We start from the raw sequence: 25,469 nt of genomic DNA on the forward strand, positions 1-25,469 counted from the left end.
CCATATAAACTTTAGGATTATTTGTTCTAGTCCTGCAGAAAATGTCTTGTGTATTCTGACTGCATTTAAATCTGTAGATTGCTTTGAGTAATATGGCTATTTTAATAATATTAATTCTTTTAATCTAAGAGTCTGGAATATCTTTCTACTTCTTTGAGTCATATTCAATTTTCTTCATCACTGTTTTCCAGTTTTTTAGAATACAGGTCTTTCACTTCCTTGCTTAGGTTTATTCCTAGTTATTTTATTATTTTGATGTGATCTTAAATGGAACTGTCTTTTTTACTTTCTCTGATATTTCATTATTAGTGTATAATAGAAATGCAACAGATTTCAGTATATTAATCTTGTATCCTGCAATCTTCCTCAATTTGTTGACTGGTTCTAGCAGTATTTTTGTGCAGAATTTAGGGTTCTCTATATAAAGCATCATGTCATATGCAAAGAGTGACAGTTTCACCTCTTCCCTACTATTCTGTATATCTTTTCTTTTAAAAAATTTTTTTTGTCAGACAGCTGTGGCTGGGACTTCCAATAGCATGTTAAACAGAAGCAGTGAGAGTGAGCATCCTTGACTTGATTCTGAATTTAGCAGGAAGGCTTTCAATTTCTCACCATTGAGTATTATTGTGTGTTTCTCTTAAGTGGCCTTTACTATGTTGAGACATATTCCCACTATACTCACTTTGATAGGAGTTTTTATCATGAATGGGTTTTGATTTTGGCAAATGCTTTTTCTGCATCTATTGAGATGATCATGTGATTTTTGTCTCTCCTTTTGCTATTGTGGTATATCACATGGATTTGTGTATACTGAACCATTTTTGTGACCTTACAATAAATACACCTTGATCATAACATATGATCCTGCTTGTGTATTGTTTAAGCTTTAATTTGTTAATATGTTGTATTTACATTCATTTCTTTTGCATCTACATTAATCAAAGATGTTGGCCTGTACTTTTTTATAGTGTCTTTGGTTTTTGTATCAGGGTAATGAAGGAGATGGGAATACCAGACCATCCGACCTGCCTCTTGAGAAACCTGTATGCAGGTCAGGAAGCAACACTAGAACTGGACATGAAACAACTGACTGGTTCTAAATAGGAAAAGGAGTATATCAAGGCTGCATATTGTCACCTTGCTTGTCTAACTTCTATGCAGAGTATATCATGAGAAACGCTGGGCTGGAGGAAGCACAAGCTGGAATCAAGACTGCCAGGAGAAATATCAATAACCTCAGATATGCAGATGACACCACCCTTATGGCAGAAAGTGAAGAGGAATTAAAAAACCTCTTGATGAAAGTGAAAGAGGAGAGTGAAAAAGTTGGCTTAAAGCTCAACATTCAGAAAACTAAGATCATGGCATCTGGTCCCATCACTTCATGGGAAATAGACGGGGAAACAGTGGAAACAGTGACTGACTTTATTTTTCGGAGCTCCAAAATCACTGCAGATGGTGACTGCAGCCGTGAAATTAAAAGACGCTTACTCCTTGGAAGGAAAGTTATGACCAACCTAGACAGCATATTAAAAAGCAGAGACATTACTTTGCCAACAAAGGTCCGTCGAGTCAAGGCTATGGTTTTTCCAGTAGTCATGTATGGATGTGAAAAGTTGGACTATAAAGAAAGCTGAGCGCTGAAGAATTGATGCTTTTGAACTGTGATGTTGGAGAAGACTCTTGAGAATCCCTTGGACTGCAAGGAGATCCAACCAGTCCATTCTAAAGGAGATCAGTCCTGGGTATTCATTGGAAGGACTGATGTTGAAGCTGAAACTCCAATACTTTGGCCACCTGATGCAAAGAGCTGACTCGTTTGAAAAGACCCTGATGCTGGGAAAGATTGAAGGCAGGAGGAGAAGGGGATGACAGAGGATGAGATGGTTGGATGGCATCACTGACTCAATGGACATGGGTTTGGGTAGGCTCCGGGAGTTGGTGATGGACAGGGAGGCCTGGCGTGCTGCTGTTCATGGGGTCACAAAGAATTGGACACGACTGAGTGACTGAACTGAACTGAACTGAATGATGACTTCATAGTGTGAATCTGGGAGTGTTCCCTTCTCCTCAAGGAATAGCTTATGAAGGATAGGTATAAGTTCTTTAAATGTGTGGTAGGATTGCCCTGCGAAGCCATCTGGTCTTAGACTTTTGTTTGCTGGGAGTATTTATTTTTTAAATTAAAGACTCAATTTCACTTCTAGTGATTGCTCTGTTCAAATTTTCTGTGTTTTCTTGACTCAGTCCTGGTATAGGCTGTATGTTCCCAGAAACTTGTTTATTTCTTCTAGACTGTCCAATTTGTTGACACATTGTTCATAATATGACATATTGTTCATGATATTCTCTTACGATTTTTTTATTTCTGATGCTATAAATAGGTATAAGATGCTATTCCTCCTTTCATTTCTTTTTCTGTTGTATGGTATTTTTAAAGAATTGTAGTCGATTTACAGTGTTTATTAATTACTTCTGTACAGCAAAGGGACTCAGTTATACATATACACATACTCTTTTTCATATTCTTTTCCATTACGGTTTATCACAGGGTATTGAATATAGTTCCCTGTGTAACAAACTAGGACCTTGTTATTTATCCGTTCTATATATACCAGCTTGTATTGGCTAATTCTAAACTCCCAATCTATCCCTTTCCCTCCTCCCTCCCTCCTCCTTCTCAACAACCAGTCTATTCTCTGTATCTATGATTCTGTTTCTGTTTCAGAGATAGGTTAATTTGTATCATGTTTCAAATTACACACATAAGTGATATCTTTCTGACTTACTTCACTTTGTATGATAATCTCTAGTTACAGCCACACTGCCGCAAATGCGGCATTATTATTTTTCTACTGCTGCCTTTAGACGTCTCTAACTACATTTTACCATTTTAATTATGCTATGTCTTGTTTATAGGTCTATTAGAGTTCATCCTGTTTAGGACCCACAGTACTTCCTGTTGGAGAAGGCAATGGCACCCCACTCCAGTACTCTTGCCTGGAGAATCCCATGGATGGAGGAGCCTGGTGGGCTGCAGTCCATAGGGTCGCTAGGAGTCGGACACGACTGAGTGAATTCCCTTTCACTTTTCACTTTCATGCATTGGAGAAGGAAATGGCAACCCACTCCAGTGTTCTTGCCTGGAGAGTCCTGGGGATGGGGGAGTCTGGTGGGCTGCTGTGTATCGGGTATCTTTTTCCTTTTTTAGGTTGAAAATTTTTCAGTCATAATTTCTTCAAATACATGTTTGATCCCCCCTCCTCTTTCTGGAACCCTTATACTATGAACGTTGGCACATTTTATATTATCCCTAAGTTCTCTTACTGTTTTTTTTTTTTTTTTCCATTTGTCTTTCTGTCTGCTGTTTTATTGGGTGATTTCCATTATTCTACCTTCTGGATCACTTACGCATTCTTCTATGTCATTTAGTCTTCTCATCACTTCTAAAGTGCTTTTTTATTTTGGAATTATCTACTTTTAGAATTGAATAACCTACTTTTTTAATTGAAGGATACTTGCTTTACAGAATCTTGTGGTTTTCTGTCATTCATTAACAAGAATCAGCCGCAGGTACACCCATGTCCCCTCCCTTGAAACTCCCTCCCTATACCACCCTTCTAGATTGTCACAGAGCTCCTGTTTGAGTTCCCGAGTCATACAGCAAATTCCCACTGGCTATCTGTTTTACACATGGTATTGTAAATTTCCATGTTACTCTCTCCATACATCTCACCCTCTCCTTCCTCCCCGCTCCCTGTGTCCATAGGTCTGTTTTCTATTCTGTTGTTTCTCCATCGCTGCCCTGAAAATAAATTCATCAGTACCATCTTTTTAGATTCCATATATATGCAATCAGTATACAATATCTATATTTCTCTTTCTGACATACTTCACTCCATATAATAGATTCTAGGTTCATCTACCTCATTAGAACTGACTCAAATGCATTCTTTTTTATGGCTGAGTAGTATTCCATTGTGTGTGTGTATGTGTATATATATATATATATATATATATATATATATATATATACACCACAGCTACTTTATCCATTCATCTGTTGATGGACATCTAGGTTGCTTCCATGTCCTAGCTATTGTTAATAGTGCTGCAATGAACACTGGGGTACAAATGTCTTTTTCAATTTTGGTTTCCTCAGGGTATATGTCTAGGGATGGGATTGCTGGGTCATATGGTGGTTTTACTCCTAGCTTTTTAAGGAATCTCCATACTGTCTTCCAGGGTGGCTGTATCAGTTTACATTCCCACCAGCAAAGCAAGAGGGTTCCCTTTTCTCCAACACCCTCTCAAGCATTTATTATTTGATGATGGCCATTCTGACTGGTGTGAGGTGATATCTCATTGTGGTTTTGATTGCATTTCTCTAATAATGAGTGATGCCAAGCATAATTTCACATGACTGTTAGCTATCTGTACGTCTTCTTTGGAGAAATGTCTTTTTAGGTCCTTTTCCCATTTTTTGACTGGGCTGTTTGTTTTTCTGGTTTTGAGTTGTATGAACTGCTTGTGTATTTTGGAAATTAATTATTTCTCAGTTTTATTTGCTATTATTTTCTCTCATTCTGAGGGCTGTCTTTTCACCTTGTTTGTAGTTTCTTTTGCTATGCAAAAGCTTTTAATTAGGTCAAACTCATTTATTTTGTTTTTATTTCCATTACTCTAGGAGGTGCATCACAGAAGATCTTGCTTTAAGTCATCGAGTGTTCTGCCTATGTTTTCCTCTAAAGAGTTTTATAGATTTCTGGTCTTACATTTAGATCTTTAACCCATTTTGAGTTTATCTTTGTGTATGACATTAGGAAGTATTCTAATTTCAGTCTTTAACATGTAGTTACGGCAGAAAGTGAAGAAGAACTAAAGAGCCTCTTGATGAAAGTGAAAGAGGAGAGTGAAAAAGTTGGCTTAAAGCTCAACATTCAGAAAACTAAGATCATGGCATCCGGTCCCATCACTTCATGGAAAACAGATGGGCAAACAGTGGAAACAGTGGCTCACTTCATTTTTCAGGGCTCCAAAATCACTGCAGATGGTGACTGCAGCCATGAAATTAAAAGACACTTACTCCTTGGAAGGAAAGTTATGACCAACCTAGACAGCATATTAAAAAGCAGAGATATTACTTTGTCAACAAAGGTCCGTCTAGTCAAGGCTATGGTTTTTCCAGTAGTCATGTATGGATGTGAGAGTTGGACTGTGAAGAAAGCTGAGCGCTGAAGAATTGATGCTTTTGAACTGTGATGTTGGAGAAGACTCTTGAGAGTCTCTTGGACTGCAAGGAGATCCAACCAATCCATTCTAAAGGAGATCAGTCCTGGGTGTTCTCTGGAAGGACTGATGTTGAAGCTGAAACGCCAATATTTTGGCCACCTTATGTGAAGAGCTGACTCATTTGAAAAGACCCTGATGCTGGGAAAGATTGAGGGCAGGAGGAGAAGGGGATGACAGAGGATGAGATGGTTGGATGGCATCACCGCCTCAATGGACATGAGTTTGGGTAAACTCTGAGTTGACAGGGAGGCCTGGGGTGCTGCGGTTCATGGGGTCACAAAGAGTGAGACACGACTGAGTAACTGAACTCAACTGTCCAGTTTTCCCAGCATGACCTATTGAAGAGGCTATCTTTGCCCCATTGTATATTCTTGCCTCCTTTGTCAAAAATAAGGTACCCATAGGTGCATGGGTTTAACTCTCTATCTTGTTCCACTGGTCTATGTTTCTGCTTTTGTTCCAGTACCATACTGTCTTGATGACTGTAGCTTTGTAGTATAGTCTGAAGTCAGGAAGGTTGATTCCTCCAGCTCCATTCTTCTTTCTCAAGACTGCTTTGGCTATTTGAGGTCTTTTGTGTTTCCATATGAACTGTGAAACTTTTTGTTCAAATTCTTTGAAAAATGCCGCTGGTAGTTTGATAGGGATTGCATTCAATTTGTAGATTGCATCAGGCAGTACAGTTATTTTCACAATATTGATTCTTCCTACCCAGGAACATGGAATATCTCTCTATCCGTTAACATCGTCTTTGATTCCTTTCATCAGTGTCTTATAATTTTCCGTGTACAGGTCTTTTGTCTCCTTAGGTAGGTTTATTCCTAGATATTTTATTCTTTTTGTTGCAATGGTGAATGGGATTGATTCCTCAATTTCTCTTTCTGATTTTTCATTGTTAGTATATAGGAATGCAAGTGATTTCTGTGTACTCACCTTGTATCCTGTGATTTTGCTGAATTCAATGATTAGCTCTAGTAATTTTCTGATAATTTCTTTAGGGTTTTCTATATATAGTATCATGTCATCTGCAAACAGTGAAAGTTTTACTTCTTTATTTACAATCTGGATTACTTTTATTTCTTTTTCTTCTCTAATTGTGGTAGCTAGGACTTCCAAAACTATATTGAATAATAGTGGTGAAAGTGGACACCATTGTCGTGTTCCTGATCTTAGCGGGAATGCTTTTAGTTTCTCACCACTGAAAATAGTGTTTGCTGTGGGCTTATCATATATGGTCTTTATTATGTTGAGGTAGATTCCTTCCATGCCCATTTTTTGAAGCATTTTTATCATAAACAGGTGCTGAATTTTGTCAAAGGCTTTTCTTTTTCTGCATCTATTGAGATGATCATATGGTTTTTATCTTTCGATTTGTTAATATGGTGTATCACACTGATTGATTTGCACGTACTGAAGAATCCTTGCATCCCTGGAATAAATTTGACTTGATCGTGGTGTATGAGCTTTTAAATGTGTTGTTGAATTCTGTTTGCTAGAATTTTGTTGAGGATTTCTGCATCTATGTTCATCAGTGATACTGGCCTGTAATTTACTTTTTTTTGTTGTCTTTGCCTAGTTTGGGGGCTTCTCTGGTGGCTTAGCTGATAAAGAATCCACCTGTAATGTGGGAGACTTGGGTTCGATTCCTGGGTTGAGAAGATCCCCTGGAGAAGGAAACAACTACCCACTCCAGTATTCTAGCCTGGACAATTCCATGGACTGTCCATGGGGTCCATGGGGTCACAAAGAGTTGGACACAACTGAGCATCTTTTACTTTGCCTGGTTTTGGTATCAGGGTGATTGCAGCCTCGCAGAATGAGTTTGGAAGTGTTCCTTCATCTGCAATTTTTGAAAGAGTTTCAGAAAAACAGGCATTAGGTCTTCTTTAAATGTTTGATAGAATTCCCCTGTGAAGCCATCTGGCCCTGGGGTTTTGTTTTTGGGGGAATTTTTTTAAAATCACAGTTTCAATTTCAGTGTTTGTAATTGGGTTGTTCATAATTTCTATTTCTTCCTGGTTCAGTCTTGGGAGATTGCACTTTTCTAAGAATCTGTCCATTTCCTCTAGGTTGTCCATTTTATTAGCATATAGTTGCTCACAATATTCTCTTATGATCCTTTGTGTTTCTGGGTTGTCTGTTGTAACTTCTTTTTCATTTCTAATTCTGTTGATCTGACTTTTCTCCCTTTGTTTCTTGATGTGTCTGGCTAATGGTTTGTCAATTTTATTTATCTTCTCAAAGAACCAGGTTTCAGTTTTATTAATCTTTGGTAACATTTCATTTCTTTTTCATTTATTTCTGCTCTGATATTTAGGATTTCTTTCCTTCTGCTGACTTTGGGGCTTTTTTCTGTTGTTCTTTTTCTAGCTTCTTTAGGTGTAGAATTAGGTTGTCTCTTCGATGCTTTTCTTGTTTCCTAAGGTATGATTGTGTTGCTCTGAACTTCCCTCTTAGAACTGCTTTTGCTGAGCCCACAGGTTTTGGGTCGTTGTGTTTTCATTGTCATTTGTTTCTAGGAATCTTTTGATTTCCCTTATTTCTTCAGTAACCTCTTTGTTATTTAGCAATGTATTGTTTAATCTCCAAGAGTTTCTGGGTTTTGCTGGGTTTTTTCCCTAGTTAATATCTAGTCTCATAGTGTTGTGGTCAGAGAAGATACCTGATATGATTTCAATTTTCTTAAATTTACTGAGGCTTGATTTATGACCCAAGATGTGGTCTATCCTGGAGAATGTCCCATGTGCACTTGAGAAGAAAGTGTATTCTTCTGCATTTGGATGGAAAGTCCTGAAGATATCAATTAGGTCCATTTGGTCTAATGTTTCATTTAAGGTTTGTGTTTCCTTACTGATTCTGTCTTGATGATCTGTCCATTCGTGTAAGTGGGTTGTCAAAGTCCCCTACTATTATTGTATTACTGTCAATTTCCCCTCTTATGCCTGTTAGTGTTTGCCTTATGTATCAAAGTGCTCCTATGTTGGGTGCCTACATATTTACAATTGTTACGTCTTCTTGGATTAATCCCTTGATCATTATGTAGTGTCCTTCTTTGTCTCTCATAATATTCTTTAAAGTCTATTTTGTCTGAAATAAGGATTGCCACTTCAGATTTCTTTTGGTTTCCATTCACATGGAGTATCTTTTTCCATCCTTTTGTTTTCAGTCTGTATGTGTCTCTAGGTCTGAAGTGGGTCTCTTGTAGGCAGCATATATATGGGTCTTATTTTTGTATCCATTCAGTCTGTATCTTTTGATTGGTGCATTAATCTGTTTACATTTAAGATGATTAGTGATACGTAGAAGGCAATGGCAACCCACTCCAGTACTCTTGCCTGGAGGATCCCATGGACTGAGGAGTCTGGTAGGCTGCAGTCCATGGGGTCGCTAAGAATCGGACATGACTGAGCGACTTCACTTTCACTTTTCATTTTCCTGCATTGGAGAAGGAAATGGCAACCCACTCCAGTGTTCTTGCCTGGAGAATCCCAGGGACGGCGGAGCCTGGTGGCCTGCCGACCATGGGATTGCACAGAGTCGGACATGACTGAAGGGACTTAGCAGCACCAGCAGTGATACTGGCATTTTCTTGATTGCTTTGGGTTTGTTTTTGTAGGTCTTTCCTTTCTTGTGTGTTTACTGGCTATATAAGTCCCTTCAGTATGTTGCAAGATTAGTTTGGTGGTGCTAAATTCTCTTAACCTCTGCTTGTCTATAAAACTTTTGATTTCTCCATCAATTTTGGATGAGATCTTTGCCAAGTACAGTAATCTTGGTTGTAGATTTTTCTCTTTCAGTACTTTAAATATATCTTGCCATTCCCTTCTGGCCTGCAGGGTTTCTGCTAAAAGATCTGCTGTTAAACATATGAGTTTTTCCCTGTATGTTACTTGTTGCTTTTCCTTTGCTGCTTTTAATATTCTTTCTTTGTGCTTAATCTCTGTCAGCTTGATTAATATGTCTCAATGTGTTTCTCCTTGGGTTTCTCCTGTAAGGGACTCTCTGTGCTTCTTGGTCTTGATCTAATTTCTTCAAAAATGTTCTCAATGTCTTTTTTTTTTTTTTCTTCTTTCTCTGCTGCTGCTGCTAAGTCACAACCCCTACAACTTGAATGCTGGTGCGTTTAATATTTTCCCAAAGGTCTCTGAGGCTATCCTCAATTCTTTTCATTCTTTTCCCTCTATTCTCCTCAGCAGTTATTTCCACCATTCCATCTTCCAGCTCACTTATCCACTCCTCTGCCTCAGTTACTCTGCTATTGGTTCCTTCCAGAGTATTTTTTATTTCAGTAATTGTGTTACTCATCTCTGCTTGCTTCTTCTTTATTTCTTCTATGTCCTTGGTGATTATATTAACAGTGTCAAATGTTTTTTGCATTTTCCCCATTTTATTTTCAAGTCTTCAGAGCATCTTCACTATCATTATTCTGAATTCTCTTTCAGGTAGATTGCTTATTTCCTCTTTGTTTGGTCTTTGAGTTTCTACCTTGTTCTTTCATTTGTACTGTATTTCTGTCTTTTCATCATTTTTTCTAACTTGCTCCACTTGAGGTCAGGCTTTAGGGTTGTATTCCTTCTTCCTTTTGGTTTTTGTCCTTGGAGGGAAAGGCTGGTTGAGTGGTTTGTGCTTATTTCTTTTTAGGGATGACGTGTGCCTGTGTTCTTTTTCCTTTTGTGCTTTGTCTAGTTTCACTTGCTCATAGGGAATCGCATGTGGAAGCCTTGCACTAGACACTTTAGACCAGAGTTCCAAGTGGAAATCTGAATTATCTGTTTTTTATCAGATCTTTATTGGTTCTAGAAATTATCTGTGCTTAGATCAATTCTCTTTCTTGATTCAGTTAACATTTTTATTATGAAGTTTTTGGATTCATTAACCGGTAGACTGATTGCCTCTGTTTCATTATTTATTATTTCAGGGTAGTTCCTTGCTCTTTTGAGGGTAGTTCCTCTGCCTTACCATTTTACTTAACTCTGTCCCTGAATTTAGGTGTAAGTTATCCACTGTGGTCTTGAGGGACGTTTTTACATAGCAGCATCCCCGTGTAGACTGTTTATGCCTATTGTCTCTGGTGTGAGGGCTGAACTTGATGGAGATGCCAGAACCATTTTTCCTCAGGATGTGCTAGCCATGATCACCTTGATAGGGGGTGCACACACTGGTGGTGGTGGTTGGTGTTGGTCCTGGCCTGCACAGGACTTAAGGTGGGATTTCCTCTCTGCTCAGTGGTAGGCACTGTTGCCTTGTCAGGGGTGGGGTCCACTCCCAGGTTGCTAGAGCAGAATCCCTGGTAGTCAGGCTTGAAATGGCTCTGTTCCTTTTTAAGTGTGTTTCTTATTGGCAAGCCAGTACCCACATACTCCTCACAGTGGAGTCCAGGCTTTTCCTGCCTTTCTCTTTGTCCCACTGGTTCACCAAGCAGCCAAGGGAGCTTGTCTCCTCTACAGAGGACCCCAGAACTATGATTCCCAGCCTGTGGCTCCACCTGCTTACTTCCCAGGGTGAGTGTCCACTCACACTATTTCCCTCTTCCTCTTAGGTCCTTTCTAGGGGCAGAGGTCTCAGCCCAGTGTTTCTTCCCATCCTACCCAACTACGTGAGAATCTTTCTTGCAGCCTTGGTTGTATAGTTGTTCTGCCAGTTTCCAGTTTGTTTACAGTGAGAATTTTTCTACATGTAGATGTATTTTTCATGTGCTTTTAGGGGTAGGTGAACTTCACATCCTTTTATTCCACTTCCTTAATCCCCCTTTCCAAGGCAACATTTGAAACCAACATAAAAAACTGTTTCTTACTCAAAAGTTAAATACCAAGGATTGAAAGTGAAAAAAAGTTAAGTCTTTATAATGCTTTACCGTAGGGAGGGGAAGAAGTCTTTCAGGTATTCTAAAAAAGGTGAAAAAGTACTCTGAGGTTTCACTGCAATATATTCCTTGAAAAATTCAGCAACTATATTGCCAAATATAAAATTAATGAAAATGTAGTGTTAAATATGCAAAGCAACATGCTAAACCTTTCAAACTGCATTTACTTCAGGGAAAGCACATTAGTCTTTCTTCATCTTTGATTTTTTTACATGACCAAACTTCTCTAAGTCTCACCTCTTAAGAATTAGCTTCAGGGAAGGGTGTGGAGAAAGACCATGTGCAACCCCATAAAAACAGCTCATTTTTAAACTGTTGCCAGACATACATGTTTTATGAGTTAGACCTTAGATAATCCTTTGATTAAGAAGTTTCTTGATTCTAAATGCACAATGTTGCCAGCAAGAAGGGCCTTAAGCTCCAAATATGCCAATTTCTTTCTTTTACATTATAACCAACAGTTAGTCTCTTTTCAAAGTCACATTTTCTTCTACCTTAAAGTTTTTCAGAGAAAGGAGAATCCAATTAAAATGAATCAACAATTTTATTCCATTAATCATCTTTACTAAAACAATGCACACCAATCTCAACAACCATTCATTCAATGAGTGATTCCAGTGTGTCAAGCATTATGGAAGATGCAAAGATGAATACAAATATGAACAACTTGACATAAAGCAGGATGTTAACAGGATGTCAGACAACAAAAGCCATTGTTTAAAAACTTAGCAAACTTAGGAAAGCCATATGGAAGAGGCAGTAGTTGAACACAGGCCTTGAAGGGTGGGGAGGATTCTAACAAGGAGTTATAGGAGATAAACCATTCAAAACAATGGGGATGGCATGAGCAAAGAAAAAGTACCAAGTCGTATATGAAGAAATGAAAATTTGGGGGACAGTCTGGTTCCTTTAGGTGAAAAGCAGTAGATTAATGGAGAATGATGAGTTGGAAACAAATCATGGCATATCTTAATAACTATTTGTACTTTCCTAAAAAGTGAATGACTAAATCCTTACTTCAGTGATACCAATCTAATTGAACACAGAAAAATGAAAAGGAAGTCAATCAATGTGAAATCAACACGAAAGAAACTTACGAGTCTAGTCTATTAAATAAGTCTAATGACATAATGAAAACCTGAACAAAGCTGCAAAGACGAAACCATGCAGTAAGGGGTGAAAAATAATGTGATGGTAGAACCAATGAATGTGGCAAACCGTCGACAATGAGGACAAGAGAAAGGGAGAAGTCACGGGTAAATTTAAGAAAATAAGACTACGTGAACAGGAAAATGACTGTGCTACTAAAAGAAACAGGGAAATCAATTTCCAGCCATAGTTAACACTGATAAATCCCAAATTGGTCATTTGGATTTGAAGGACAGAGTGGAAGTATGCAGTGAACTGTTATAAATATGAGACTGGAAACAGAAAAAGACCAGGGACAAACTTGGGTTATGCTTAAATTTAGAAGAAGGAAAAATAAATACAGAAAAGATAAAACCAACATAAAGAGAAAAGGAAAGGGTAGACGTAATATTATATACACCAAAGATAGTGTATCATCACTGCCTAATGTCTCAAGGGGAAGGTGAGAACTGAGAAAAAGTTTATAAATTTTCAAGTTAGATTATTTTGATTCACCTCCCAGAGAGTATGTGTTCAGCAGTCAGATTTTAAGAAGTTACGAAGTGAGTGACTTATGAGGACACACATTCATGGTGTAGAATGCTCTTTGCAAAGTTGAAGAAAAAAACAGAGAGAATGATAACTTGGTGGGAGTAAAAATCAAACCAAGGACTTCTCATTTTACAGATATGAGAAGTCAGGAAAAAAAATATGAATTTAAAAAGATACATTCTAAGTATCTAAATCAGAATATTTCAAGCAGCAACAATTTGCTTCTGTTATGGACTGAATGCTTGTGTCACCCCCACAAAATTCATATGCTGAGTTCTAACCCTCAACATGATAGTATTTGGAGATGAATGAGTCCTTTGAGGAGGAATTAGGGTTAAATAAGATCATTAAGAGTGAGGCTCTCATGCTGGGATTAGTATCCTTACGAGATAGCAAAGAGCTTGTTCTCTCTTTCCCCCTCTACACATGCTTGCACCAAGGAAAACACCACGCAAGCACGAAGCAAGACGGTGACCATCTTTAAACCAGGAGACGAGCTCTCACCAAAACCTGACTAATGCTAGCAGCTGCTGGCAGCCTGATCTCACATTTTTAGTCTCCAAACTGAGAAAATAAAACTCTTGTTAAGTCAAGTCTCTAGTGTTTTGCTATAGAAGTCCCAGAGGAATAACACAGATTCAAAAAGACATAGCTTATTTTCTTATACATAATACCATCAGCTGAGATCTTTTCAGGACACCAAGACAGAAATTAGGGAGAAGCTGTAGTCTAACTCAAAATTCCCTTGCTAAATCTCTCACATTCCTCAAACAACAGAAAATTTCTCCATTACAGTAAGGAAAACATAAAATTAAATATCATTAAAATTGCAGATCAGAAAATATATCTGTATATGGTCAAAAGACTCCAAAATGATCTGAGAGGAAAATAAGGGGGAAAGGAACAAATATTGACCTACTGTACTGGGCAGAAGCTTAACAAAGAAGTGAATACAAAACAAACATTTGATTTCCTCTTAAAATGAGCAAAGTGAATCCATCTCACAAAATGGCTCTAAAAATGGCCAGGAAAATTTAAAATAAATAATTTGTAAGTGAATGACGAGTATCTGTGTGAAGTATCCAGTTAACAAATTTTACCCCAAGAGAAGATAATCTCAAAAGTTAAAAGTGGGCTTGTTAAGAGACCCTCAGTTCAGTTCAGTTGCTCAGTCGTGTCCGACTCTGCGACCCCATGGACTGCAGCATGCCAGGCTCCCTGTCCATCACCAACTCCTGGGGTTTATTCAAACTCATGTTCATTGTGTCAGTGATGCCATCCAACCATCTCATTCTCTGTCGTCCCCTTCTCCTCCTGCCTTCAATCTTTCCCAGCATCAGGGTCTTTTCAAATGAGTCAGTTCTTTGCATCAAGTGGCCAAAGTATTGAAGTCTCAGCTTCAGCATCAGTCCTTCCAATGAATATTCAGGACTGATTTCCTTTAGGATGGACTGGTTGGATCTCCTTGCTTAAGAGACCCTACACTAAAGCAATGTCATCAGTTGCTATGATTCTACTCAAGTTATACTCCAGTATTTCTAAACTTTCCAAAACTCTCCAGATACTCCTTTTCACCCATGCTAATTGCACAGAGTCTGAAGAAGTCTATTCACACTGGTGATAGAATATTTGTAATGTCAACGAGATTTAAGTTAGCACGCTAACTCTGTTGTGATCAACTCATCCCTCTCCAAAGTACTCTTTGAGAACTCATGGGTTAGTTCCTTCCAAAAGAGGTATTTCAAGGGTTCTCAAGAAACAAACACAGAGAAGCCACACCTTACTTCCCCATTACCACTTAAAATGTTTCTATTACTACCAAGCCAATGGCATGTCTGAACTAGTGTTAGTATTCCTATCGCTGGTAAGAAAAATATTAGTTTACTATTTCTAGTCATAGATTCCTAAATTGTTAGTCTCATCCAAAGCAAACAGCATACATACCACAGATCTAGGAAAATGAGGGGGAGATGAAATTACAACATTGCAAAGGTTACTGGAAAAGAATGGTGCTATAAAGAGTGTTCACATTCCTAAGGAGAGAATAAACCATAGGAAGGTCTTTATATAGAACAGAAAGACAGAGTCTCAAGAAATTATGAGGAGCCAAATACTTTGGAAGGAAGAAAAAAACATGAAATCTGACATGCCATATGGCATGGTACACATTTCCTGTTAACTACTGTAAAAGGTTTAAACTGCACAGAAACAGTACTGGTCACATAAACCCAAGCAAAGCAACTATAGATATGTACCTAACACAGAAACATTAACTGATTTACAACCAAACACAGGCCTCATACTAAACAGTACCTGACAGTACGTGTTCAAGTGTCTTAAAAGAGAAAAGGGGCATTTTTACATATTTTTCCTTTCATGTATTAATCAAGCTAGGAAACAGCTGCACCTGGAGAAACTTCTACTTGATAGACTTTGGCTCTACTGAAGAAGACCTGGTTTTTCTTTGAGGCCAAATTTGGAATCTTCTTTAAAAAGAAAAACTTATTAGTCTTTCAAAGATTATTTTAAAAGTCTAGGTTCCAGGCAGTGCTTCTCTTATTCACTTTTCTCAAAACACTAATTAGATGCCAGAACAAGAAAAGAGGGCAGGTAAAACTATGCAAAGGAAAAGGAAAAATATGTCTGAACTACACAAACAGGGTTTACGTTATCTTTGGAAGACAGAACACAGCCTGGAAATATTAGTGTTTCAAGCATCTGCTGCAAGACTTGACCATTCAGGTTAAACCTGCTCTTTGTGGAGATTATTTTTTAGAGGTGCCATTTTGAAATTTTCCCATTCAGAATAAGCTTTGGGAAACTTATGAAAGGCAGAGACATTCTCCATCTACAAAAATAAAACACTTAAGTTATTTTTGCTGTTGTAGAAAAATTATACAAGAACAGCACTTCCAGATGATGAGGCAATTAAAAAGAAAAAAAAACAATAAAAAAATAAAATAAAAATTCTGAAGAGCTGCTAACACATCTAAACTACACTGGGACTAGACTGAGAGGAAAAGACTGGTAGGAATGATGAAATTCTACATGAGCCAAACTCTGCAAATGGGACATGGGAAGAAAATGACAAGAATTCAAAGCTCATCCATGTTATTTGGAGAAACTCAACCCAAACATCTTAGAGATCACCTTCCTAACATAAACAAGATGAAAGAGAAGATGGGCAATGTACCTGTTCCTCCTCTATAATGTTAGTTTCTTAAGCTTCCACATCACAGCCACATTAAAACCCCAGGCTCCCTTTCCCTGCAGGAGATCATGCCATGCAGAGCAGACACAAGAAGACTGCAGTTAAAAAAAAAAAAAAATGAAACAGCATGAAGCAAGCTCCAAAGGTGCAAGGCTGAATTGGCTACATTAGCTTACCATATATCTCGGATCTACTCTCCTCTGAACTAGACTTTGTCTTCTTGGAGGAGCTATCTGCACAAGAGTGGGAGAAAAGGAGAGAGATATAGAAAATATGGAGACCAAATGTAAGGGGGAAAATTCATGGGGAGAAAAAAAAAAAAAAGAATGAATCATGATCAAGTTAAATCGTGCAAACACAAAGTATGAACATCACAGGTGACAGCCCTTAGAATGGTCACGAACAGCACAGGTAATGACATTTTAGATTTGTTGAAGAAAAGACAGTGCAATAAAAATATGTTCAAACAAACAACACATGAGAATTCTACAAAATATATTATCTGACAGTTGTAGAGATGACAAAAGCACTAAAAGCTGTAATAATCTCATTGTGAAACACGGGGTACCACTTTGCTAACCTGTCTTTGGAGATGGGTACATCACAGATGAACAATACAGAGTAAGTCAATCTAACAAGACTTTAATGGCTTCGACGAGTATAGGACAGAAACTCTGTGACCCTAGTTATCAAGACAAAACTTATCAATAAATGAAAGCCTTGGAGTCCTATGACATCAAAATGAGGTGTCAAAAACAAAGAATTACTTCTTAATAGAGATCCAGAAGTTACATATTACATACTCCCACCACCAAAGCCTCCTAAATTGATGACTGGGATTTCATTTTTAACCTACCACCCAAGGTTCAGTAGCTGTTCACTTCCCATTCTTCCCTTACTAGGTAATATTTATGTTTTTCAAAGTGTACTAGCAGTTTATACTATGAAACATCTTGGATACGAAAGAAACACTCTATTAAAAATGTTATTTCTAAGTGAAAATACCTAAAAACAGATACATTATATTTATGTATCTGAGACCTTAGTATTTACTTACTTTATCTTTTGTCATGGGAATGTCTCAGTGAATAAAACTGTACATCCACAAGGAATACGTCTCAAATGACAAAAGCAAATTTATCAAGTAATTTTTATAAATTAAATACTGAGTGAGTTTACAAGGGGAAACCAAAGCCTATATATTACAAGAAGGGTTCAACCTATATACAAAATTAAGAATAGATATAGTCAAAAGTACACTAGCATGAAAATTCTAGGAAATATCAACACTACTGAAGTTGAAAGACAGCTCTGAGTTTAGAATACTTTTTGAAGAAAAAGAGATTTCTATTCATCTACTTAAAGTGAGATAATCATTAATTTTGAATTATTTTATCCAATTCTCCAATTTACCGTGATCACATCTGAATTTTTAATTGACTACAGAATATGTAGTTGTTATAGCCTTGATTACAATGTTGGTTTTATAAACATACTACTGTTCATACCTAGGATTTACCTTGCTACTAAGTCCTTGGTCTGACCAAAATTTCCAATTATGATATAACTATTTCTAGTATCATTATTATTTTAAAATACAACACAGTCTGCAATGATGCTTCCATAGTAGAATCCATAGTGTTGACAGTTAAAAATGCTTGTATTCCTTCTGAGTGCAAAGGTTTCATATTATGTAACTGAAGAGGAAGGAGAGTCTTAAATAGATCAAACAGCTATTCCTGGGTGTTTCAGGCAGTTATGTAGCTTAAGGTGTATTATTCAAAACTTCACCAGTCTCAGTATTCTTTGGCAGAACAAAGTGTGTTACCTGTGGGGTCAAAATCATGTGATGTACTGCGCTCAACTTTCTGCTTCTTATCTGTTGGTGACTCTCGGTTCAAAATACTTCCATGCCTAAGTTAAATAAAAGCAATTAAATATTTACTACAAAAAAATTTACTGTAACAAAAACAATTTAAAAATCCCACGTGCGTCTTACAAAGAGAAACCAATAAATGAATTTACCTTACGTAGTCTCATAAACCTAATTCATATTTTTCAAGACGTTTTAAAATTCAGTCTGTGCTATGTTTAATATAGTCTATTTAGCTGGTTTTAAAAAAAAGTGCTTTAAAATAATGAGCAGTATTTACCAATAAGGGCTTCCCTGGTAGCTCAACTGGTGAAGAATCCGCCTGCAATGCAGGAGACCCCAGTTCGACTCCTGGGTAGGGAAGATTCCCTGGAGAAGAGACAGGCTACCCATTCCACTATTCTTGAGCTTGCCTGGTGGCTCAATCAGTAAAGAATCTGCCTGCAATGTGGGAGACCTAGGTTCGATCCCTGGGTTGGGAAGATGCTCTGGAGGAAGGCATGGCAACCCATTCTAGTAGTCTCGCCTGGAGAATCCCAGGGACAGAGGAGCCTGGCAGGCAACAGTTCATGGGGTCACAAAGATGTGGACAAGACTGTGTGACTAAGCACAGCACAGCATTTAGTAATAACGTGTATTTTATTCTGAGAAATAACTCCTTAAAATCTCTTAGTGGTTTTCACAGGTTGATTACTATTATTCAAATTAACAGATAAAAAAACAGTACTGAAAAGTAATTAAACATAGTCCCCAACCCTTTGTTTACTATGGTCAGGTTCAAAAACACTGTAAATACAGCTTAGATGAGAACAGTTAAAAAAAAAAAAAAAAATCTTAGGCAAGGCTCTTTTAAAGTCTGCCTACAGTTCATGCCACAGACATATCTTTTGCAAGCCCCAGATGACATTAGAATTATTGTTTTTCCTATGCCCTACCATATTACACTTGATCAGATATTGCACTACTGTAACACTGCTGCTGCTGCTGCTGCTGCTGCTAAGTCGCTTCAGTCGTGTCCGACTCTTAGCGACCCCATGGACTGAAGCCTACCAGGCTTCGCCATCCATGGGATTTTCCAGGCAAGAGAACTAGAGTGGGGTCCATTGCCTTCTCCAACTGTAACACATACATTACTAATTAAGATGAGCATTGGTATCTTGGGCTATGCCATCACTAAAAAATGATAAAAGTATCATAATAATTAGGAATGACACACTACCTACATTTTAAATAATATTTATGACAATTAAGATCAGAGAGAAAAGAGATGCTGAAGAACAAGTACTCAGGAAGAGGCACTTAATCCCAGGAAATGAATAAATATGAAGATATAGATACAGACACAGAAATATCTGGACATTTTGGATTTTTTCCCTTTACTTTCTTAGGGTAACTAACTAATTCAGTTTGCCAAAGTTCATTAACTAAAGGCAGTTACAGTCACCAAAGTTATAAAACACATCAAAACTGGCAATCCATTTACACTCCCCAAGCTACTCACAACTTAAAACAGTCACAAAAGATTCTGAAATTAAATCTCTTCAGAGGGAGTGACCTTAAGTATCAATTTGAACAAACTTTTAAAATGCTTACATTAAAAACATTAGAAATGTTATCAAAATAATGCCATCTTCCAGAAAAAATATGCAACACCTGTTATATTTCAAACTTGTAAAACATTTTGAAATTTTAAATTACTTAAATCCACATTTCTGAAAACCACAGAAATGCACCATAATTTCAAAGCAACACTTCTAAGTAACACTGTACCTAAACATATGAAGTGCAACTGAACAACTTACCTTATAGGTTTTTTGAGGGGAAACCTGAAACAAACAAAAAAAATAAAAAGATTAGATGTAGTTATTTCACTTGTACGATTGTTATTAAGTTTATTCTTTCTATAAAACCAGAATAAGGGGTTTACATCTTGTACTAACTTTTCCAAGGCAAGATTCAACAAACAAGTGGAACTGGATACATTTTTTAATGTCTTAACTACTTTGTTAAATCTTAAATTGCAGGTGCATTTACCATCAGCTGTCCCTGAGTATGGGTTCTCTCTTTAAAAATCCAAATAATAATAGCAATAGCTACATTTATTGAGGGCTTAGTAGATGCTAAGCACTATTCTAAACTGTTCACATATATTACTTTTTAATTCTAAAAATATCTATGAAGATATTATTTCTATTTTACAGACTTAAAAAATAGAAGCTAGAAAAATGTCACCATTATAAATATTATAATATAAATACTATATTTACTCTTCCTAGAAAGAAAGTTCCTTCTTCACCTTTCCCCATCCAAAATAGCTGGGTGCTGATTACTGCTCTATTGGTCTGTGTCTAACCTTTGATCATGATCAAATCAAGATCTTCAATTATTTATGTTTAACATAAATAATCCCCATTCAATTATCTCTACAATAACAGAATTCTAGAAAAAACTGCCACTGAAGTACTATCAGTTAGTAAAAACAAGTTCCAAAAGTAGAAAACAAAGGGTACTTTAACATTTTTTCAGTTCTGTAAGGAAGAAGAACTACAGCCTTTCCTCCTAGTTGTCTTTTTAAAAGAATATTTCTGGATGCTTCCTGATAAGAATTTGATGCTATACATAAACACTAACCTAAGTCTAAAGGAATGTTCTCAAACTTCCATCCTTCTTCTCATTTCTATAATTATCTCAACCTATACTATTTCAGGTAAAGATTATTTAGTCTAGGTAATAAGAACAGGGTTTATTAAGAATATCAGTAATTTTTTTAAAAAGACTATAGTAAGGGTTGCTGTTTAGTCGCTAAGTTGTGTCCGACTCTTTTTGTGACTCAATGGACTGTAGCCCACCAGGCTCCTCTGTTCATGGGATTTCCCAGGCAAGAATACTGGAATGGGTTGCCATTTCCTTCTCCAGGGGATCTTCCCCACCCAGGGATAGAACTCATGTCTCCTGCATTGCAGGCAGATTCTTTACCACTGAGCCACCAGGGAAGCACATTAGTAAGGGTAGGAAGAAATAAACATAAAACAATGATACTTGACTATTTTATTTGGCATGGAGAGTTTAGCTTAAAATGAAAACTTAGTCTAAATATAACTTTAATTATAATTCCCTTTAATTCCCACATAAATTAAAATTGATTCAAAGAAAAAGAGAATCTAAAAACTTCCCTAATAAGTTACAGAATATTAACTTACAACCCAGGTAGGCATGACAAGAAATACAGGTTCTGGACTAAGAGAGAGGACACTGCTCTAAAGAACATATTGATTACAAAAGATTATAACATTTTCAGAAATAAGAGTGCCTAAGTAGTCCATCCTTACTTGCTGGAGGAGATGGGAGGGAATGGGATTTAAATTTAAAGAATCGCAAAAGCCATCACAATACTGTAAAGTAATTATCCTCCAATTGAAATAAATTTAAAAAAAAAGATGAACATAAAAGTTGGCAGTAAAGAATTCCCAACTGAATCTCTGCAGAGGATAATACCTGCAGTTAGCAACCTTAGCCACTTGGCCTGACAACCATTATATTAAAAACTCCTATCCCAGAACAATGCTGCTTGCGTCAGAAACTGCATCATCCAGGGAGATTCTGGTAAAGAAACCGGAAGTTCCCAGACTACTGATTGTAAACCAGTTTCCTGAGCTATTTTCTCTTACAAGGGAATGGAAAGGAAAGGAAAGGAAAGAGGACAAAAATGAAATAAGAAGGGCTACCTCAGTACAACTTCCTTATTGCAGTTGACTTACCACAGTCCCCAAGTACAAAGAAATTTCTCAAAAAATCTTTACATCACAATACTTTTTCTCTAATCACCAAATTCCACTTTAAAATATGTGGTAAAACAAACAAATATACATGTACATACGCATGTGACGCTGCAAATGCACGTAAGTAACACAGTCAAGGGCCTTCTTCCATCAGCTCTAGCTAAGAACATCACCACCAGAATCCCACGGTTTTGTAAAATCACTACCGCTTCCTGGATATTGACATGGAGATGTAATGAGACAGCTAGAAGCAGAAAGCTAGAACCCCAAAGAAAAACTTGGGGCTAGAGTTGTAGATTTGTGTCACCAACCTACTGATGGTAGGCAGTGGCACCCCACTCCAGTACTCTTGCCTGGAAAATCCCATGGATGGAGGAGCCTGGTGGGCTGCAGTCCATGGGATGGCAAAGAGTTGGACACGACTGAGCGACTTCACTTTCACTTTTCGCTTTCATGCATTGGAGAAGGAAATGGCAACCCACTCCAGTGTTCTTGCCTGGAGAATCCCAGGGACGGGGGAGTCTGTTGGGCTGCCATCTATGGGGTCGCACAGAGTCGGACACGACTGAAGCAGCAGCATAAAGAGAAAACACCAAGGATCAAATCCTTGGGAAAAGTAACCTATTTTCTGAACAACTGAGTAAGGATGTGACAGGTGATGAAGGAGATAAAAAAGATAAATCACAATAGAGAAAGGGCTGTCCTAGGGACCAACAAAGAAGAGATACGACTACTAAATGCTACAGAAAGGTAGGCTGAAGGCTGAGAAATGGCCATGTTCTAGCAACACAGTAGCCCAACACTAGGCTGATAAAACAATTCTGGTGTACAAAAATCCCATATTTCCAAGTCCCTGTTCATTGTGTAGTCCAATCATAAAATTGTGAAAATCTCATCTGGTTAGATATTTAAGTAGAAACAGCTGTGTCTGAATGCTGACATAACATTAGATGTGGCTAGTTAACCAAATGCGTCTGGATTTTGAAAATATCCTGTTGATGACTTGGACATTTAGCCAACAATGAATATGTTTGTATTTATTTATATATGTGTATATGTATTTTGCTAGATATATGACAAAGTCAAAGAGCCAATATGAAGAATCATAACAGATAAAGGAAAGGGTTACCAGGAGTTTGAGCCACTGGGATAAGGTGCCTTGGTTGTTGTTCAGTCCCAAAGTTATACCTGACTTTTTGCGACCCCATGGACTGCAGCTTCCCAGGTGACTTAGAGGGAAAACAATTCGCCTGCAATGCAGGAGACACAGGCAGACACGAGTTTGATTTCCAGGTCGGGAAGATCCCCTGGAGAAGGGCATGGCAATTCACTCCAGTATTCTTGCCTGAAGAATCCCATGGACAGAGAATCTGGAGGGCCACAGTCCATGGAGTTGCAAAGAGTTGGATACGATTGCAGTGATTTAGCATGCATGCACACATGGACTGCAGCACACCAGGCTTCCCTGTCCTTCATCATCTCCCGGAGCTTGCTCAAACTCATGTCCATTGAGTTGGTGATGCCATCTAACTATCTCATCCTCTGTCGTCTAAGCATACTGAGCATACTTGTGTGCCAAAAATCCTAACCAAGGGCCTTAAATGTCACAACATATTGACTCACTTGACTCAGGATGCCTTTTCTTTGTTAGTTCTGAGCTCTAGTATTAAATCATTAGGTTACAATATACAGAGGCCTCCCCCAATTTTTTATTTTCACACTTCTCCCAATATGTTAAATCATGTAGAGGGAAACCCTAATCTGCAATTAATATATATATTGGAAAAAGACTTTCATTTCTTAGCCAGGTTTAATGATTCTATGATACATATATACATATACATGATGTCATAACTGTTTTTAAGATTTAAAAACGCAGGGCTTCCCTGGTGGCTCAGTGGTAAAGAATCCGCCTGCCAGTGCAGAGGACACGGGTTTGATTCCTGGTCTGAGAAGATCCCACATGCTGCGGAGCAACTAAGCCCATGTGCCACAAGTACTGAGCCCATCCTCTGCAACAAGAGAAGCCACCGTGATGAGAAGTCCGAGCACCTCAGCAAAGAGTAGTCCCTGCTCTCCGCAACTAGAGAAAAGCGCACGCATCAACGAAGACCCAGGGCAGAGAAAAATAAATAAAATTTTTTAAAAGGAGAGATCTTAAAACCTAAAAGCTTTAAGACCATTACACAGAATTTCTTCTGGATTAAAAAAAACTGCAAAGAAGTGCCGAAGTGATGTGTTACAACATATTTGCGTATAATAAATAGCCTACTAGAAATCATATTTTCCTTTTATTGATTTTGGTGAGACAAAAGCTAGCCTTTGGATTCCACTCCAGTGAGAAGCATTCTGAAAGAAGAAATGGGGATATCACAGGCAAACCTTAATTCCTATTCTGTTTCCTCCAAGATATTAGATTTTTCTCCCCTGGGTTTAGTTATGACAAGGAATTTGAGAGTCTGGATGGTTCTTAATAATGGATGACCGAAATGAAGGGGAGGAAGTTAAGGAAATTTCACCTACATTGGAGAGTGGTCAAGCTTTTATTAACATTCAAACAATGTTAGCTACTAAATTTAGAATTCTCAAAAATTCCATTGTAACATACATCCTGATTTTAGTAATATTAAAATGCAAGAGAAAAATCACTTAAGTGAGTAAAGTTACCAGACAAAGAATTCTGCAAAACAGGTTAACAATTAAGATAATTCCTAGGCTCAGCTCCTCATAAAATGATAATAAACATCAGTGCAAAAAACAGACTATTCCAGTATTGTTACAGTACTGTCATTGTTCAGTCACTCAGTCGTGTCCAACTCTTGGCAACCCCATGGATTACAGCACGTCAGGTTTCCATGTCCTTCACTATCTCCCAGAGCTGCTCAAACTCATGCCCATTGAGTCGGTGATGCTATCTAACCATCTCATCCTCTGTTGCCCCCTTCTCCTCCGGCCCTCAATCTTTCCCAGCATCAGGGTCTTTTCTAATGAGTAGGCTCTTCGCATCAGGTGGCCAAAGTATTGTCACAGTACAGTCAATGAGAATTACATGTGATCTCAACACCCTAGGTTCAATGACTCCTCAGAAAAAACACAAGGTTCATATTTTGGTTTTACAATGAAAAGGTATTTGAACTTGGGCAAGTTGCTTAACCTCGCTAAGAATCGTTTGTAGGACAGTGATAATACTAATACTGAACTCACCACTTCGTTTTGAGGAGTAAATCATAAAATGAGAAGCATTAAATAAGAAGCACTGCCTTGTGCATATTAAGCATTTAATTACTAGTAGCTATTAGGAAGAACTAGTGACATTACTAAGTGTCATTCAGGTATGACCAAAATCAAATCCCTTATGATTATACAGTGGTGGTGACAAATAGATTCAAGGGATTAGATCTGATAGACAGAGTGCCTGAAGAAATATGGACAGATGTTTGTAACCCTGTACAGGAGGCAGTGATCAAAAACATCCCCAAGAAAAGGAAATGCAAAAAGGCAACATGGTGGTCTGAGGAGGCCTTACAAATACCTGAGAAGAAAAGAGGAGAGAAAGGCAACGGAGAAAAGGAAGATATACCATCTGAATGCAGAGTTCCAGAGAAGAGCAAGGAGAGATAAGAAAGCCTTTCTGAGTGAACAATGCAATGAAACAGAGGAAAACAATAGAATGGCAGAGACTAGGGATCTCTCATAGAAAATTAGAGCTACCTAGGGAACATTTCATGCAAAGATAGGCACAATAAAGGACAGAAACAGTATGGACCT

General features: G+C 37.8%; 1 protein-coding gene across 2 annotated transcripts in view; it reads right to left on the bottom strand.

The window, feature by feature from the left end:
• ARHGEF12 (Rho guanine nucleotide exchange factor 12) overlaps positions 1-25,469 on the bottom strand; it is a 167,569-nt gene that overhangs the window by 74,236 nt on the left and 67,864 nt on the right. The window contains exons 2-4 of one of the 2 annotated variants that reach the window (XM_027563463.1): positions 19,725-19,748; positions 17,878-17,963; positions 16,226-16,282 (exon numbers count right to left, since the gene is read on the bottom strand). In XM_027563463.1, coding sequence (XP_027419264.1) covers positions 16,226-16,282; positions 17,878-17,963; positions 19,725-19,748 — 167 coding nt within the window. The remainder of the gene's footprint in view (positions 1-16,225; positions 16,283-17,877; positions 17,964-19,724; positions 19,749-25,469) is intronic. The other variant, XM_027563464.1, reaches the window with a different exon arrangement.

This window comes from Bos indicus x Bos taurus, chromosome 15, assembly GCF_003369695.1.
Source record: "Bos indicus x Bos taurus breed Angus x Brahman F1 hybrid chromosome 15, Bos_hybrid_MaternalHap_v2.0, whole genome shotgun sequence".
Lineage (NCBI taxonomy): Eukaryota > Metazoa > Chordata > Mammalia > Artiodactyla > Bovidae > Bos > Bos indicus x Bos taurus.